Here is an 18691-nt window from a genome sequence, read left to right as displayed (position 1 = left end):
ACTTTGATTTTAGCATCTGTAGATACGGAAATATTTAATCGTAGCCAGCAGAATGTAACATCTCGCAAAATGCGATTTTAAGATACGCCCTTTTTCGTAAGCCACGCCTTCATATCACAAAGGAGTCTAACGTTTCCACGGGAAATAAACATAAATATGAACGAGTTGGTCTAATTCCCTACTATATTGGTAAATCATGCCAAATATAGATCTGTGCTATTGTAACGAGCATTTAATAAAATATGAAGTAATACAAATCAATTTTATAACTGAGCGTTTTACAATGTGTTTTGACGTACCAATGTAGTCCGATACACCTGCCGTCAACTCAGCAACTGAGTTTATGACAGATGTATCGGACTACAAACAACGCTGTATAGTTAATCGTTTGTAAACGTGACACAATATTAATAATACGTGAATAATATAAAATATCGCATAGTTGGTGTTTTGTTGGTGTTTTGGGGGGGTTTTAACGCCTGTATCAGATATGTAAAAATGAATATATAATCGTGGGTTAATTCATTATCTACCACCTACAGGTAAGGTGAGGAAATGGGGTTAAATGACCTAACAATGTGGTACGTGCTATTTGGCTAATGTCCGGGCTTTAGAGTGAACCAAAGCTGCACATGTACTATATATGCTAGGGGTAGTTTTTGCAAAAATGATAAATTTCAGATTTCAATTTTATCAGGGTAGATTTTCCATTTTATATGTAATGTTAATTTCAGCTGAATAAATGTCTTCTTATTCAGACACTGAAAATTAAATATGAATATGATGGATTAATCCATTATCTAAATGATCAGGGTATATTTACAATTTGTTATTTGTAATTTTAATTTTCTATTTTTGTAAAAGTGGGGTGGGACGTAGCCTAGTGGATTAAGCATTCGCTTGGTGTGAGGTCGGTCTGGGATCAATCCCCGTCGGTGGACCCATTGGGCTATTTCTCTTTCCAGCCAGTGCTCCACCGCTGGTGTAACAAAGGCTGTGGTATGTACTATCCTGTTTGGGGGATGGTACATATAAAAGAACTCTTCCTGCTAATCGAAAAGAGTAGCCCATGAAGTGGCGACATCAGGTTTTCTCTCTATATATCTGTGTAATCCTTAACCATATGTCTGATGCCATATAGCCAGGGAAAAAATGTGTTGAGTGCATCGTTAAATAAAACATTTCCTTCCTTCCTTTATTTTTGTATATTTGAGCTAAGTAAACACCTTCTTATGTAGACACTAATAATTAAATATGTATATGGTGGATTAATCCAATATCTAAATGATGAGGGTAGATTTCCAAATTATAAGAAATTATTACTTTTTATTTTTTATTTAAATTTAAAAAATTTTTTATATGTGAATAACCTTACTGTATGTTTAGTATCAGTGCTAGAGATAGTTCTAGGAAAATGAGACACTTAAGATTTCAATAGGGTGGATTTTATAGTACCTAACTACCGGGGGTACAAGATCATCCACCGAGGGTACTTTTCCCGAAATGTGGTATATTTATTTACTTATTTGTTAGCTAATATATATTTCAGCTAAGTAAACACCTTCTTATATAGACACTAACAACTAAATAAGTATATGATGGATTAATCCATTATCTAAATGATCAGGGTAGATTTCCATATTATAAGAAATTATTATTACTTTTTATTATTATTATTATATATATATTTTTTTTTAAATATATGAATAGCTAAATGCCAATTTGGGTTCAAAGTGTGCACAATTTGGTGCACATCAATAATCTACCGGGTACCACACGGGCACCCTTGAAGAAATATCCAAGATGGGGGCCAAAAATGGTGGCCAAATCAGGGAAATGGCTATAGCTTGCTTATAAATTGACAGATAAACAACAATTATTGCATCTACTCTATGGTTTTAGGAGGGCACTGGTGCTATAAAAATGCAGATTTAAATAAATGGGCCATGTAAATACATGATGGTCGCCAATATGGTGGTCCAAATTGAGAAAATTACAATAACTTCCTTATTATTCGGTACTAAAATGTAATTCTTGCATCTAACCCATGGTTTTAGGAGAATACGATGAAAGTAGTTAAATTTTTCTATACAAGTTAACTTTAATTAATTCAAGATGCCAACCAATACAGGCAATGTACCTAAGGAGATGTAACTATTAAAAATAAAGTGCCACTGTATATTTGTAAAATGATTAACACAGTCATTTAAAAAAAAACTGTGGGTTTAAGATAATCAATTAATAGTAATAACATTATCTGACAGATGTAAAGAAGAAGTTTGTTTTGTTTAACGACACCACTAGAGCACATTCATTAATCAATCATCGGCTACTGGATGTCAAACATTTGGTAATTCTGACTCGTAGTCATCATAGGAAACCGCTACATGTTTTCTTATGCAGCAAGGAATCTTTTATATGCACTTTCCCACAGACAGGAAAGCACATACCATGGACTTTGACCGGTTGTGGTGTACTGGTTGAAATGAGAAAGAACCCAATCAGTTGAATGGATTGACAGATGTAAAATGCATTGTAACATTATTTTACAGTGACCTTTTCTTGGCCAATTTTAGAACTCTAATAGAATGTAAGATATCTGGTAGTGCTGTGCGTGGTGTAGTATGCATGATGTAATTTTGTTAATTTGCAATGTGACCGGCCTCGGTGGCGTCGTGGTTAGGCCATCGGTCTACAGGCTGGTAGGTACTAGGTTCGGATCCCAGTCGAGGCATGATATTTTTAATCCAGATACCGACTCCAAACCCTGAGTGAGTGCTCCAAAAGGCTCAATGGGTGGGTGTAAACCACTTGCACCAACTAGTGATCCATAACAGGTTCAACAAAGGCCATGGTTTGTGCTATCCTGCCTGTGGGAAGCGTAAATAAAAGATCCCTTGCTGCCTGTCGTAAAAGAGTAGCATATGTGGCGACAGCGGGTTTCCTCTAAAACCAGTGTCAGAATGACCATATGTTTGATGTCCAATAGCCGATGATAAGATAAAAAATCAATGTGCTCTAGTGGCGTCGTTAAATAAAATAAACTTTACTCTTTTTTTTAAAATTTCCAATGTAATATTATTTTAGGTGGCCTAGTACTTGCTTTTTATTCCCAGTGTTAAATACCATTATTGTAAAAAAATATATAAAAAAATAGACCAGCTAAAACTGAATTCCATTGCAAACTGGCAAAACTGCACCATGCTCACTAAACAACACACACAGCACCTGAGACAAAACAAAAAGAACCAAAAAGAGTCACTTTAATATAGTGTTTCATTATTACATGTAGGTCATCCTTTTTAAACCAACAAGTCTTTTGTGTGACCGTTACTTTTAACAGTTCCATCTTCCTCGGTCCATTACTTATATTGGTGGCCATCTTGAATAAATTAAAATTAACAGGTATAAAAACAGAACTACTTTCATTGTGTTTTCCTGTCCTGGATGGAGGAGCCGGCTGAGGCCGGCTCTTGTGCCCAAGACAGGCGTGCGCTATCATAGCTTGCTCTGAATGTGCACGCAAAGCCCTATGACCTGACCTGACCTGACCTTCATTGTGTTCATTGATCCCTAAAACCATGGGTTAAATGCAAGAATTACTTTTCTGAATCAAACAATAAGCAATTTATTGCCATTTTGTCCATTTGAACCACCATATTGGAAACCATCCTGTATTCAAGTGACCCATTTATGGAATCTGAATTATGACACCAGTGTCTTTCCTGGCTCCTAAAACCATGGGGTAGATATAAGAAATGTTGTTCTTTGTTCTCTGGTTTGGCCACCATCTTGGATTTTTCAAATTTCTCAAGGATGGCACCCAGTGGATTATCGATGTGAACCCCCAACAGTGTCAGAATCCATAGATATACCACTATGTGTCAAATTTTGCACACCCAAGTGGTAATTCTACGAGACTATCATAAAGACAATGACAATGACCTTTATTCTCATAAACTGTAGGCTTACAGTATAGAGAAGAATGAAATACACACACAACGCACGCACGCACGCACACACACACACACACACACACACAACACACATATAACGAAGTATATATTATATATATATATATATATATATATATATGGCAGGGGATATATATATATATATATATATATATATATAGATAGATAGATAGATAGATAGATAGATAGATAGATAGATAGATAGATGCTATGATAGGCACTATATAAAATTAGTGGGCAACGGGTGGAGTGGTGCCATATTTTTAAAAATGGCCATACGGAAAGTTTGAAATACATATCTTTGGACATAAATTCAAATCTAATTGACATGTTCTGTTGTTTTAAATGTTTGACTATGGTTTATAAAAATAAGGAATTGTTTATAATAAATATTTAATGTGATTAGATACAATGTAATTGTTATTGGAAACTCAAACAGTATTTACGTACTTAAAAGTTGGTATTCTGACATTAAAAGATGCAAACCCAATGTGCTCAGTCAGAATAAAATGGGTTCAGTAATGTTTGTTAATGATTTGACAATGTAAAACGTGTGGCTTAAATATTTCACTACCTGTAATTCTGGGTTTTTTAAAAATATTTATAACATTTCCTATTAATGAGCCATAAATTTGCAAATGCATTTGAAGAAATCAGTCAGCTCTCATAGTGAAGCCATTGATGCCTCTGGGTGCCACTCATGTTTCGTTAGCTTTCCCCATTCCCATTGTTTATAAGTGTCTGCTTGTTTCTGTCAGTTGCGCTATATAAAATACTGAGCTGTCCAACACTACCTTTGTGACAAGATCTTTACCATCACCTAAAATTCCAGTCTCCTTACAGAAAATTCCATTAATTCTGCCTGCACACCTGCTGACTTGTTAGTGGTATGGTCCACACTGCCTGCTACTCATTTAAGACGTTTGATTTCAGAACCTGCAGCCTGTCTTTATAACCGAACAGATGACCACTATTATTGCAAGATTCGTTATTTTGATGTATGATCGCACAAGTACCTGTGGTGACAATAGCCGATGATTAATGTTATTATAGGTGTTAAAACTGTATTGATATATTTGATATTTTATGAGATATTGAGAAAAATAGCTTGTAGATGGTGGCCATCTTGGATTTCAAGATGACAGCCATATATTCGATGTCACCATTGGATTCTTGTCTATGTGTTAAATCTGTATTGATATCTTTACTACTAAATGAGATACTGAGCAAAATAGCGTGTGGACGGCGACCTTCTTGGATTTCAAGATGGCAGCCACAATTTGCAAACATTTCTGTCACCATTGGATTCCTAGTCCCCTAAAATGTAGGTATAGGCATTTCAACTCTCTCGATATGTGTACTAGTTAAGGAGATATTAAACAAAACAGGTCCACAATGGTGGTCATCTTGGATTTCAAGATGGAAGCCATACGGGGTACAATTTCCAGTGGACTCTGGACTAAATATCCTTGGGTTACTCTAACCATGTGTCAATGTTCATGCTTTCACGCAAAAGTGCACAATTGATCAACTAAGTCACTCCACTAGCATGGATAGTAAAAATACCGTAAGGTTATTCACATATATTTGATTACAAAATAAAAACAGTACATACAATTTAGACATCTACACTGATCATTTAAATAATGGATTATTCTATCATATATAGTGTCTACATAAGAAGGTGTTTACTTAGCTGAAATATACATTAGCCAACATATATGTAATGTAATATACCATGTTAAAGGAAAACTACCCTCGGTGGATGATATCCATGTATCCTCGGTAGTTATAGGTATGATAAAATCCACGCTTTTGAAATTCCAAGAGTCTCCTTTTCTGAAAACCACTCCTGACATGGATAGTAAACATGCAGTAAGATTATTGACATCTGGTTACACATTTTTTTTTTCACTTTCACACATGGAAAGAAAATCTACCCTGATCAGTTTAATAATAGATTAAGCCATCACATTCATATTGAATTGTCATGTCTACATTAGAAGGTGTTTATGTATCTGAAATATACATTAGCCAACATATGTGTAATTTAATATACCATATTAAAGGAAAAGTACCCTCGGTGGATGATATCCATGTACCCTCTGTAGTTAAGTACCATAAAATCCACACTTTTGAAATGTTACGTGACATCGGTAGTAAACATACAGTAAGATTATTCACATCTACTTAAAAAATAATAATCTAATTTTAATGTAAATGTAAATGCACATATGTAATAAAATGGAAATCTACCCTGATCAGTTAGATAGTTGATAAATAATTCATATTCATATTTAATGTTCAGTGTCTACATAAATTGGAGGGGCCGGACGTAGCCCAGTGGTAAAGCATGGTCGGTCTAGGATCGATCCGTTTTGATTGGACCATTGTGCTATTTCAGCCAGTGCACCACAACTGGTACATGTATATCAAAAGCCGTGGTATGGTGCATATAAAAGATTACCTTTTACTAATAAAAAAATATATAGTGGGTTTCCTCTCTAAGACTATATGTCAGAATTACCAAATGTTTGACATCCAATAAATCAATGTGCTCTAGTGGTGTCGTTAAACAAAAAAAAACAGTGTTTACTTTTACATATGTATTTTCACACATGCACACATTTATTTCAACTTATTTCCGTACTTATATCCAATTCAGGTTCAAGCACGCTGTCTTGGGTACACACCTCAGCTATCTGGGCTGTCTGTCAGTGACAGTGGGTTAGTTGTTAGTTGGTTAGTGGTTATGGAGAGAGAAGAGAGGGTGTAGTGGCCTTACACCTATGCACTGAGTCCTTAAGAACTTGCTCTGGGCTGGAACCGGTACGGGGATGCGAACCCTGTACCTACCAGCCTGTAGTCTTAACCACTGCGCCATCGAGGCCGGTTACACACACTCACACACAGACACACACATACGTATGTATGTATGTGTGTATGTGTGTATGTGTGTATGTATGTATTAAAGGTAAATGAACCTTCAGTGGTACTTTATTCAAATCTATTTAATAAAAATCATACTTTAAAAAATAAAGAAATAGAAATCTACTCTGATCACTTAGATAATTGATTAATTTTTGTGTCTACAAAAGTAGATTTTTACTTTGAGGAAATAGACATTAGCCAAGGAGTGTGTAATTTGTTAATTACATCAGTGGATGACTTCATGTGTACTTGGTAGAGAGATAATGTATTTATAATCCAACCTACTGAAATCTTAAATTTATAATTTTCCAAAACACTACCGTATCTACTGTTGAGTTGTTGTTGTTATTATTTTTATTTAGGACAATTGTTATAACAAATAATTATAATTAAAAGTAGTGGACAACATGTTTTTTTAATCACTTTGACCTGTACTCATTTATACTTAAATTATGTATTCTGTAGTTGTTGGATGATTTTTGTTGTTGTTGTTTGTTTATTTGTTTATGAAATTAAGTTGTACAGACGTGCATTACAATTTTGACGTTTAGATAACCGTAACCACTAGTGTAAAATTCATCAAAATATCGGCGGGATTATCCCACAGAAGAAGAGTAGGAAAACAACAAACAACGACATTGATATACGCTACGTAACATTCAATTACACAATTTATTAACCACACTGTATATTATTAAATATTTGTTACATTAATATCTAGAGTTGGAATAATTTTTATATAAACACCAGGACATTACTCGATGTCGTAAAATCTCTATGTCGATCAACCGTTTGCTCATGAATATTCAGTAGACTCTCACTAGCTGACGACTCTCAGTGTCTACGATGTAGTCTCTCCCCTGTAGATAACGAACTACGTTTTAACGAATAACATTTATGGAAAAATATTTATGGCCCTGGCCCTTTTTAGGCTGTATACACATTTGTGGCTATTATAAGAGCTTTGTATGTTTGTTTGGGTTTTTGTTTTAATGTTGTTGTTTGTTTTGTTTCTTTGTGGGGGAGTGTATGTTTAAAATCAATGTATCAATCTAAGCATGATATGATTCTACTATTCAACGTGTGCATTGTAAGCAGTGGTGTAGCGAGGAGGGGGGGGGGGGGGGGGGGGGGATGTCGGGTCCAGCCCACGGTCCATTCCGTGTCCAGCCCAATCAAACCGGGAAGCTGAAGTTGGTTCGATGTTCAACATTCAATATTGAATATTTCTCTGACAGAACAACATTCAACATTCAGGGTTTTTTTTCTGAATTATACAACATTCTTCAAAATATACGATACACATTTAGGTGAATGTCCTATGATAATATGGTGAGTCGAGGGTGGCTTAGAGATGAAAAATAATCTACTGAGGCTCGGAAATAAAGCACAGAGCTAAGTCTCGCCGAACTCTACAAAACAAAAAGATTATATAGCAAAATAATCAACAACATACGCACACATCTGAAAGATTATGATATGATAAACAGGTATTCAGTAGTGCACATCCCACCGATATATAACAAATACTGGGTGGCTCAGGGGCAACTTTCAACGTAACACCATACTCGTTTGAAGTCACGCAGCTCTGAAACTGAACATAGAACGTTTATGAAATTCTACAGATCTATCCTATAGTGCACGTTATTTGGTAATGTGCAGAGTCTAGGGTGGCTCAAGACTCTATCTGGACGTGACGCCCCGTTAAAGGTAGAAATTCGAATAGGTACATAGTATAACTATATACCATACTCGTTTGCAGTCAGGCAGCTCTGAAACTGAACATAGAACGTTTATGAAATTCTACAGATCCATCCTATAGTGCACGTTATTTGGTAATGTGCAGAGTCTAGGGTGGCTCAAGACTCTATCTGGACGTGACGCCCCGTTAAAGGTCGAAATTCGAATAGGTACATAGTATAACTATATACCATACTCGTTTGCAGTCAGGCAGCTCTGAAACTAAACATAGAACGTTTATGAAATTCTACAGATCCATCCTATAGTGCACGTTATTTGGTAATGTGAACAGTCTAGGGTGGCTGAAGACTCTATCTGGACGTGATGCCCCGTTAAAGGTCGAAATTCGAAGATCAGCTTAATATTCAGATTAGACCCACAATTCTGAAACTAAACATATAATATTTATCATATGATAAACAACTGTTCATTAGTGCACATCCAACCCATATATAACAAAAACGGGGTGGCTCAGGGGCAACTTCCCAAGTAACGCCCTATTACTGTATATGGAACACAGTGTAAAATCAAGGTAACAACAATTTTGAAACTAAACATAGAATATTTATCATATGATAAACAAGTGTTCAGCAGTGCACATTCAACCCATATATAACAAGCACGGAGTGGCTCAGGCGCATCTTTCGAGGTAACGCCCTATCCATATATATAGTACATAGTATAACTATACCATACTCGTTTGCAGTCAGGCAGCTCTGAAACTGAACATAGAACGTTTATGAAATTCTACAGATCCATCCTATAGTGCACGTTATTTGGTAATGTGAACAGTCTAGGGTGGCTGAAGACTCTATCTGGACGTGATGCCCCGTTAAAGGTCGAAATTCGAAGATCAACTCAATATTCAGATTAGACCCACAATTCTGAAACTAAACATAGAATGTTTATCATATGATAAACAAGTGTTCAGTAGTGCACATCCAACCCATATATAACAAACACAGGGTGGCTCAGGGGTAACTCCCCAAGTAACGCCCCATCACTATATATGTTACACAGTGTAAAATCAACATACCCACAATTTTGAAACTAAACATAGAATGTTTATCATATGATAAACAAGTGTTCAGTAGTGTAGTATTTGTGTAACGTTCTTTAAATAAATGTTTTAGACTGGTTTTTGACATTTAGTACGCAGCGCAACGCAATATTGCAATAGTGATAACTTGCGGTCAGTCTAAGCTAAATATTCAGTTTAGAGTTGAGCCAAATGTTTTAACGAAATGTACACTGACCGTTAACATCCTGCCCCTATTTTTTGTTTTTGTCCATTTCCAGTCTCAAGATATGGCGTTTTGCTACGTCTGCCAGGAAGCCATGAAAGAGGGGAAGGTGTCGAACCACAAAGCTGACAAGAGTTTCATTACTGCTGGTTTCTGTAATTGGAAAGATGGTACAACCAAATTCAAGATGCAGCAAAACTCCGACTGCCACAAAGAAGCCTTTGAGCGACACATACAACTACCGCAGCAGACGAAATATGTTGGTGAGAGCCTCTCAGCTGCACATTCCGAGGAGAAGATAAACAACCGACACCAGCTGTTAACAATTCTGAGGAGTATACGTTTCTTAGCGCGCCAGGGACTGCCTCTACGCGGCCATGATGATAGCCAGTCCAACTTTATCCAGATACTAAAACTGTATGGTCAGTTCGATGAGTCGATATTGAAGTGGATGGAAAGGAAAACCATGAAGTTCACGTCCGTAGACATGCAGAATGAGATACTACAAATCATGGCACTTGGAATTCTTCGACAGGTCGCTAAGAACATCAGAGATGATGGCTTTTTTACAATCATGGCAGATGAAACGACTGATCAGTCTAATCGTGAACAAGTTGTGATCGTGCTAAGACATGTTGATAGTGACATAACTGTGTATGAGGAATTCATTGGACTATATATGGTGCCATCTATTGATGCACAGACTTAGACGCACTGACTAGAATGAATTGGACATTGAGTAACTGTCGTGGTCCGTGCTACGATCGTCAGTGCTACGATGGAGCCAGCAACATGTCAGGCGCCAAAAAAGGAGTTGCAGTTAATATTTCTAGTCGTGAAAGCAGGGCTGTGTATACACACTGCTATGGACATGCACTGAACCTTGCAGTTAGTGATTCAGTAAAAGGTTCCAAAGTAATGCGAGATTCACTTGATAGTGTTTATGAAATGTCGAAACTAATTAAGTATTCACAAAGAAGAGATACCAAGCTGGAGGAACTTAAAACTGAGATGAATCCAGACAAACCCGGTTTCCATGTATTGTGCCCGACTAGATGGACTGTTAGAGCTGCCAGTCTGTGTAGTGTCTTGGACAATTACAGTGTGCTGCAGTCATTATGGGAGATTTGCTATGAATTTGTTAAGGACTCGGAAACCCATGCACGAATTGTGGGCGTCCAGTCGCAGATGTTTAGCTTTGACTTTTTGTTTGGTGTGTCGCTAGGATATGAATTACAACATAAGGATATGTCAGCGGCAGAGGGCCAGAGACTCGCGGAGCTCACAGTCACAACACTTAGTAATCTACGACAAGAGGAGTCCTATGACAAGTTTTGGGCCGATGTGACAAAGAAATTAGACCACCTCGAAGTCAACGAACCGTCACTACCACGACGACGCAAAATGCCAGCAAGATTTGACACCGGCAATGCCCCATGTGAATATCAGGAAACAGTAAAATATCTTTACCGCCTGAAATACTACGAAGCTCTGGACCTTGCAATCAACTGCATCCGAGACAGGTTCGCCCAACCAGGTTACAAGATTTCCCGCCACTTGGAGGATATGCTGCTGAAATGCGTCACCGAGGATCCAATATACAGTAACGATATGGACTGTGTAGTTGACTTCTACAAAGATGACATTGACAAGACAACTCTTCACACTCAACTGGACTGTTTTAAGGTCCTCATAAAGCAATCGGTAGACAATGTCAACACTCTGACAATATCGCAGATCGTGGACGTCATCCGTGAGAGGAAGCCAGCATCCCGTACCATGTTCTGTGATATTGTGACTGTGCTGAAGTTAATTTCAGTAATGCCAGCAACAAACGCCATAAGCGAAAGATCATTGTCTGCTTTGCGCAGGGTCAAAACCTACCTCCGTTCCAGCATGACGCAAGAACGATTAAACCATGTGATGTTGCTTCATGTACACAGAGACGCCACTGACAATATGGATTTAGGTCAGGTTGCAAACACGTTTACAAGTTGTAAAGAATCTCGACTGGCAAATTTCGGCAAATTCTAGGTGTACATGTAATAGGCAGGAGGTGATATAGTGGCTATCTGTGTACGTAAAATTTCAATGTCAGACTCACTGATACGTATTACTTAATGGATTGATAAAGATATCAGCCAATTGATATCAATGATTCTGAGATTGGGATGTTTTATAACCTTGGATACAAGTCTTATTTGTTTCCCTGTCAATGGTAGTGTGAAGAATGTAGATCCTAACCAAATGGCATAGTGTGGATCAAAATCCAGGCTGAAAATACAAAGGGATAGATTCCAGGTTCTGCAATCAATCACGTGGATCAAGGGTCATAACTCTTTCTTTTTATGAGTCAAAGCCCAGGCCAAGCTACTAAATGATATAGGCTATCATTTAGTAACTTGAATTGATGTGTAGGAGGACAGTTATAATTTAAAAGCTAAATTGAGTTATGTCGCTTGGCCCATGTTTTCATCACTTTATAAGGTGATTCAATAACTGACTGTACTATGTTGTTTGTTTATTATTTTGTAATACATTCTAAAACAGTTTACACACATGTAAAATGGTATTTGCATTTTGCACACTTCCAAATATGTCAAAGAAAAGGGTACAGATGGTGAGACCTCATACAAATCAGACAAACGTTTTCATTGTCATAAAATTATCGGTGAAATACGCTTTTTTACCAGTACTTTTGCTACAAAAATATGTATGAGATACCTACTAAAGTTGTATCTTAAATGCAGCAGAATGCAGGAAATGGCATCTAGAATTCAAATTTCGTTCGGGGGAGCATGCCCCCGGACCACTCCCCCCCCCCCCCCCCCAGCACTCCCTCGCTTCGCTCGATCGACATCCGCCTCCCCAATATTAATTTACTTCCGACGCCCCTGTGATGAAGGATCTCTGGTCATTATAACAAAGTGATTACTGCTATAGTGTGTTTAAATAGAATGTGTGTGTGTACATGTATATCATTCTACGAGCGCATTAGACAAATATTATACTTAATCACCAGATCAATGCTGATGACGAATGCATTAAACTGTATTTAGATATTTTTTACACCTGGTCTTATTGTACTTAATGGCATTCACTGTTATCATTATTATAACATCAATTTATTAAATATTTTAATCAACAATCTTTATTCAATTAACAAATTAAAATGTTTTCAAGACATTGACACTCAAAACATGAAACTATACCTGAAAATGTCTTATTTTTAATATACAGTAAAGTAAAGTTTGTTTTATTTAACGACGCCGCTAGAGCACATTGATTTTTTATCTTATCATCGGCTATTGGACGTCAAACATATGGTCATTCTGACACTGTTTTTAGAGGAAACCCGCCGTCGCCACATAGGCTACTCTTTTTACGACAGGCAGCAAGGGATCTTTTATTTGCGCTTCCCACAGGCAGGATAGCACAAACCATGGCCTTTGTTGAACCAGTTATGGATCATTGGTCGGTGCAATTGGTTTACACCTACCCATTGAGCCTTGCGGAGCACTCACTTAGGGTTTTGAGTCGGTATCTCGATTACAAATCCCATGCCTCGACTGGGATCCCAACCCAGTACCTACCAGCCTGTAGACCGATGGCCTGCCACGGCGCCACCGAGGCCGGTTTTTAATATACAGTTACCGCAGTGTATTTGCAATTTATGTATGATAAGATTAGTACAGTAGTTCATTCCTGTACACGCATGCAGTAAATCACCCATGTCAGCATAATTCAGTAGTACAGGTAGATGCGATGGGACATATACGTATAAATAGTATACAATAACAAGCACACACACACACACACACACACACACACACACCACTAATACAGACACACACAAACACCACTAATACACAAACACCACTAATACACACACACACACACACACACCACTAATACACATACACCACTAACGCACACACACATACATACACATACACACACACACACACACACACACACACACACCACTAATACATACACACTACTAACGCACACACACATACATACACACCACTAATAGACACACACACATATACACACACCACTAATACACACACACATATACACACACCACTAATACACACACACCACTAACACACATGCACACACACCACTAATACACACACACATATACACACACCAATAATACACACACACCACTAACACACACACACACCCCACTAACACACACACACACACCACTAATACACACACACATATACACACACCACTAATACACACACATCACTCACACACACACACACACACACACACACACACAACACACACACCACTAATACACACATACAACACACATACGACAATAACACTATTCCTACAGACAGACATACTTCTATTATGTATAATATACTATTGTTTACTGTTACATTTCCCATTTTCTCTAAAAAAAAAATCGTTTGCTCATTTGATTCACCCTTTAACTGTAGAAAACAGTTCTGAAATGACAGCTGAAGCGAGGAGGGAGTGTGGGGATGGGGGTGCATACAGCAATCCCAATAAATTGTATACTGACGCTGTTCCAATATACTAGCTCAGAAAATTATATATAGATCACACCCACCCGTCCCTACCCGCACCTAGCTGAATACGTTAGCTAGCTTACAAGGATCTGAGATAATTGTTACGTTCGTGTTTAAATAAAAATAAATTACCTGTCTGGACGGAATATCTAGGACAGAAGCAGTTGACAAGTATACCTGCTTTTGTGTACTTTACCGGTGGTTAAAAAATTATGTAACAGATTAGGACGTTAATGAATATGTGAATATCACTATCTACTCTGTTTTGCAAATATATCACCTGAAGCCATGTTGTATTTAGCAACACTTGTAAAATACCTGTATGACCTGCAACACACCTGACAACTCGTCTCACCTCGGTTAACAAGGTATAGTATGACGCCTTCTTCTTCAGTCGACGACAGGTGAAAAAACCCAACTTTCAGCTTAATCCCGACCGTGAATCCATAATTAAACCTCCATCGCTTACTTCTTTTCTAAATCAACGCTTCTGATTTTCCAAAATAAACTTATGTGATTTTGGTAGAGAAAGTTCCGAAAACTTTTAGTACTTAACAAAGGAAGAGAGACGTCGTTTACCTGAGTACGTCACAAGTGACAAATAAATTCGAGTGGAATGCCTACAGGTTAGGTATCCGGCAATTTGATCTCCCACATTTGTTTAACCTGACATAGTCAGGTATTGTGCGCACTTATCGGGCTTTGTGAAGCGTCTGACACAGAGTCCAGTTCTTTTGAATTAGTGTTGCGACAATGTATATATATTTTGCTTGTTATTACGAAATACATCTAGTACCGCCCCCAAAACCGTAGTGGTCAAAGTTAAAGTTTTATGTTTTTTAAACGACACCACTAAAGCACATTGATTTATTAACCATCGGCTGATGAAAGAAGTTTGTTTTGTTTAACGACACCTCTAGAGTACATTGATTTATTAATCATCGGCTATTGGATGTCAAATATTTGGTATTTGACATGTAGAGAGAGAGAGAGAGAGAGAGAGAGAGAGAGAGAGAGAGAGAGAGAGAGAGAGAGAGAGAAGAGAGATCTTAATACGTGTGGTATCATTTTGTTGAAAGAAGGAAGGAAATATTTTATTTAACGACGCACTCAACACATTTTATTTATGGTTATATGGCGTCAGACATATGGTTAAGGACCACACAGACATTGTGAGAGGAAACCCGCTGTCGCCATTTCATGGGCTACTCTTTTTGATTAGCATCAAGAGATCTTTTATATGCACCATCCCACAGACAGGATAGTACATACCACGGCCTTTGTTACACCAGTCGTGGAGTCATTTTGTTGATTATTACGATATACATCTACCGCCTCCGTTAGCATAGTGGTTAAGGCATCGGTTTCAATAATAATAGATCAAGTGCTCAAGTGGTGTTGTTAAACAAACCAAACTTTAACATTGACAAAAAGTAGTTCATATTCTAATAAATATCCATGAATAATGGTGAATAGTTTGTGAATAGTGGTCCATTTTCCGTTGTTGACTCGACTGCTAGAGAAATGAGAAATGACAAAACAAAATACCTATTTAATTGGGGTTTTTTTGGGGTTTTTTTAAATGGTTAGGCCTATCTATTCCTTAGAATCATGGACGTACGGGATCTCATATTTGTAGGGGGGGGGGGGGGGGGGGGGGGGTGTGCAAATTAAATGAAAATGTCCGAATCTGGATAACATTTATTCATAATTGCATTACTACCAAACAGCTGTATAGGGGTGCAAATGAATCACTACGCACGTTTACATGGATTACAACTAATTTTGAGGGTAGAATGATGCAATACATGTTAAAAAGGTCTCAGGTTACCACATTTCCCCCGAATATCTCTATCTAATTTGCCCGAATTTGAGGTTTTGCTCGAGCCCCCTGTCTGGTACGCTTATGCAGCTTATAATTGCGAAATGACGATGAAGTGCAAATGTAGAATTATTTAACTAAAAACCATTTAAATACCACTGCAAATGAAGTGTAGCCTATATGGTAAAGATCAAAATCCAAGGAACTGATGTTGCTATATATATATATATATATATATATATATATATATATATATATATATATATATATATATATATATATATATATGTATGTGTGTTTGTTGTTGTTTGTGCGGGAGTTAGCTCAGTCGGTTGAGTACTCGCCTGGGGTGCTTGCGTCGCAGGAACGAACCACTGAAGTGGATCCATTCAACTGATTGGAGGGTTTTTTTCTGGTTCCATTCAGTGCACCACAACTGGTCAAAGGCCGTCGTATGTTCTTTCCTTCCCTTGCTGCATTAGGAAACATCGGGTTTCCTCTGGCAACTACAAGTCATTATTACCAAATGTTTGGCATCCAATAGTCGATGTTTAATTAATACATTTTAAACAAGACAAACTTAACTTTTCTGAACTCACTCGAGGATTAATATGTTTATCGCGACAGTAACGCTATAACTATCAGTGACGGATCCAGAAAATCCATTTAGGGGGAGGCCCCAATGACATGAGGCGGAATGCCAAGGGAACTTTGAGGGAGGTTTGGAGGGGGTGAAAATTAATATATATTAAAATTATAACTGTCGCAAAATTTAGGAGGGGGCGGGCCTCTGGGGGCCCCTAGATCCGCTTCTGATTATGTGAAGAAATGATAAGCAATCTGGAGTATTTTGTTTTTGTTATTTAACTGTGTGGGTTTAGAATAAATCATTCACGTTACCCCTCCATCCACCACCACCACCACCGTTAACAGAGGCGGATCTAGTGGACCCCCCCCCCCCTACATTTTGCGACAGTTATAATTTTATTATATATTAATTTTAAAAAATTTACGATCCCCCTCCAAACCTCCCCCAAAGTTCCCTTGGCATTCCTCCAAATGTCACCCCCATAATGGATTTTCTGGATCCGCCTCTGGTTACAGGTCATTTTTCGTTACCCGTTATATATGTAGTGCTTCTAGATTATGGTAGCCCCACTCCCATAGCTAGTGATATTCAATGTTGGGCTAGTAAATGACTACTATCGCCATGTCCGGTGGTTAAAGAAAGAAAAAAAGGTGTCAAATGCTGCATTTCAATTTATTTTGTAAATATGAATATCCTGCCTCCACCCCCATCTTTAGTGTTTTTAAGATCTAGCTCCCTCCTTAGGTGACATTATTACTATTAGTAAAACAATATATTAACTTAAAGTTGGGCTAGTGAATTTTTAATCGTGGATAGTAAATTTTAAAAATCACTGATCCCATGGTTAGTGGATTTTATAAAAGATTCTAGAAGCCCTGTATAATATGTAAAAAAAAAAAATACTCATTATTTCATAAGCAAATCCTTCTGATATAATAACAAAACAAATGTATGTATGGGCGGATTATGGGGGGGGGGGGGTTTCCCAGTTGCACGGAACCCCACCTCCCCGGCTAAAAGAAATCCCAACCCCACCACGTAGATCTAAATTGATGTCGACGTGTGTACCGTCTCGTCTCCTCATTCATACACAACGAATGAAAAAAAAAGATGCCTGCCTACCTACCCTTAACCCCTAATGTTACTGGAAACATGATTGTTTCAAATTATAAACATAATCATTTACTGATGTTCGTTTAGCATCACTTATTGAAGGGACGGGACTTTGGCTAATTGATCACGTGACGTCCCAGCGTATTGTCGTGTGTTGTGCAATCGCGGGATTGTTCCATCGCGCTAAAAAAAATAGATCACGCGTCACTGGCTAGGTATATACAGGTCACGCTGTAGTAAATACACGCTAACGGTCGAAAACGAGGTCACTGTTATTTGTTGTAGTGTATGCAATTTACTATTTTAGCCAGCGTACTAGTTTAAGTATATGTACTATAAATACGATCAATAAGTTGTTTTTGTTTTATTTGATTTGAAACCATGCCCTCTGAAGGGTGCAAGTATATGTCAGAGATTTATTATAATTCAAAACATCCAGCTTCCTTTTCCGGAGTAAATAAACTATATTATATTGTGAAAAAGGAAGGGAACTTTTATATTAGCTTACACCATATCAAACGGTGGCTAGCTTCGCAAGACGCTTACTCGCTTCAGCGATCGTTCGCTACAAATACAAAAGAAACAGGTTCGTGGCGAGTGGATTGAATTCACAATGGGATGTTGACTTAGCTGACCTTGTTAATATATCCTCCTTGTTGTCGTGCAGTGTAATATATTTTATGAGTATACTCCAACATGTCACCCCTCTGCTTAAACGT

At 37.6% G+C, this 18691-nt stretch overlaps 3 protein-coding genes across 7 annotated transcripts in view; 2 read left to right on the top strand and 1 right to left on the bottom strand.

Moving 5' to 3' along the window:
• Positions 1–18691, bottom strand: part of LOC121387830 (innexin unc-9-like) — a 57181-nt gene that overhangs the window by 7802 nt on the left and 30688 nt on the right. Inside the window, exon 1 of one of the 5 annotated variants that reach the window (XM_041519056.1) lies at positions 14767–15053. The exons of 2 other annotated variants lie outside the window; for them this stretch is intronic. The gene's annotated coding sequence lies outside the window, so the exon portion shown is untranslated. Of the gene's footprint in view, positions 1–14766; positions 15054–18691 lie in introns of those variants that run through there. 2 more of the 5 variants (XM_041519054.1, XM_041519052.1) reach the window with 2 other exon arrangements.
• LOC121387178 (zinc finger MYM-type protein 1-like) lies at positions 9954–10598 on the top strand. Its single transcript, XM_041518205.1, has one exon. The coding sequence runs from the start codon at positions 9954–9956 to the stop codon at positions 10596–10598; it is 645 nt and encodes a 214-aa protein (XP_041374139.1).
• On the top strand, positions 10682–11923 carry LOC121387177 (zinc finger MYM-type protein 1-like). Its single transcript, XM_041518204.1, has one exon. It carries the CDS (start codon positions 10682–10684, stop codon positions 11921–11923), a length of 1242 nt encoding a protein of 413 aa, XP_041374138.1.

Source organism: Gigantopelta aegis, chromosome 13, assembly GCF_016097555.1.
Source record: "Gigantopelta aegis isolate Gae_Host chromosome 13, Gae_host_genome, whole genome shotgun sequence".
Taxonomy (NCBI): domain Eukaryota; kingdom Metazoa; phylum Mollusca; class Gastropoda; order Neomphalida; family Peltospiridae; genus Gigantopelta; species Gigantopelta aegis.
The sequence above is the reverse complement of the archived record's forward strand: the minus strand, read 5'-3'. Positions and strand labels throughout refer to the sequence as shown.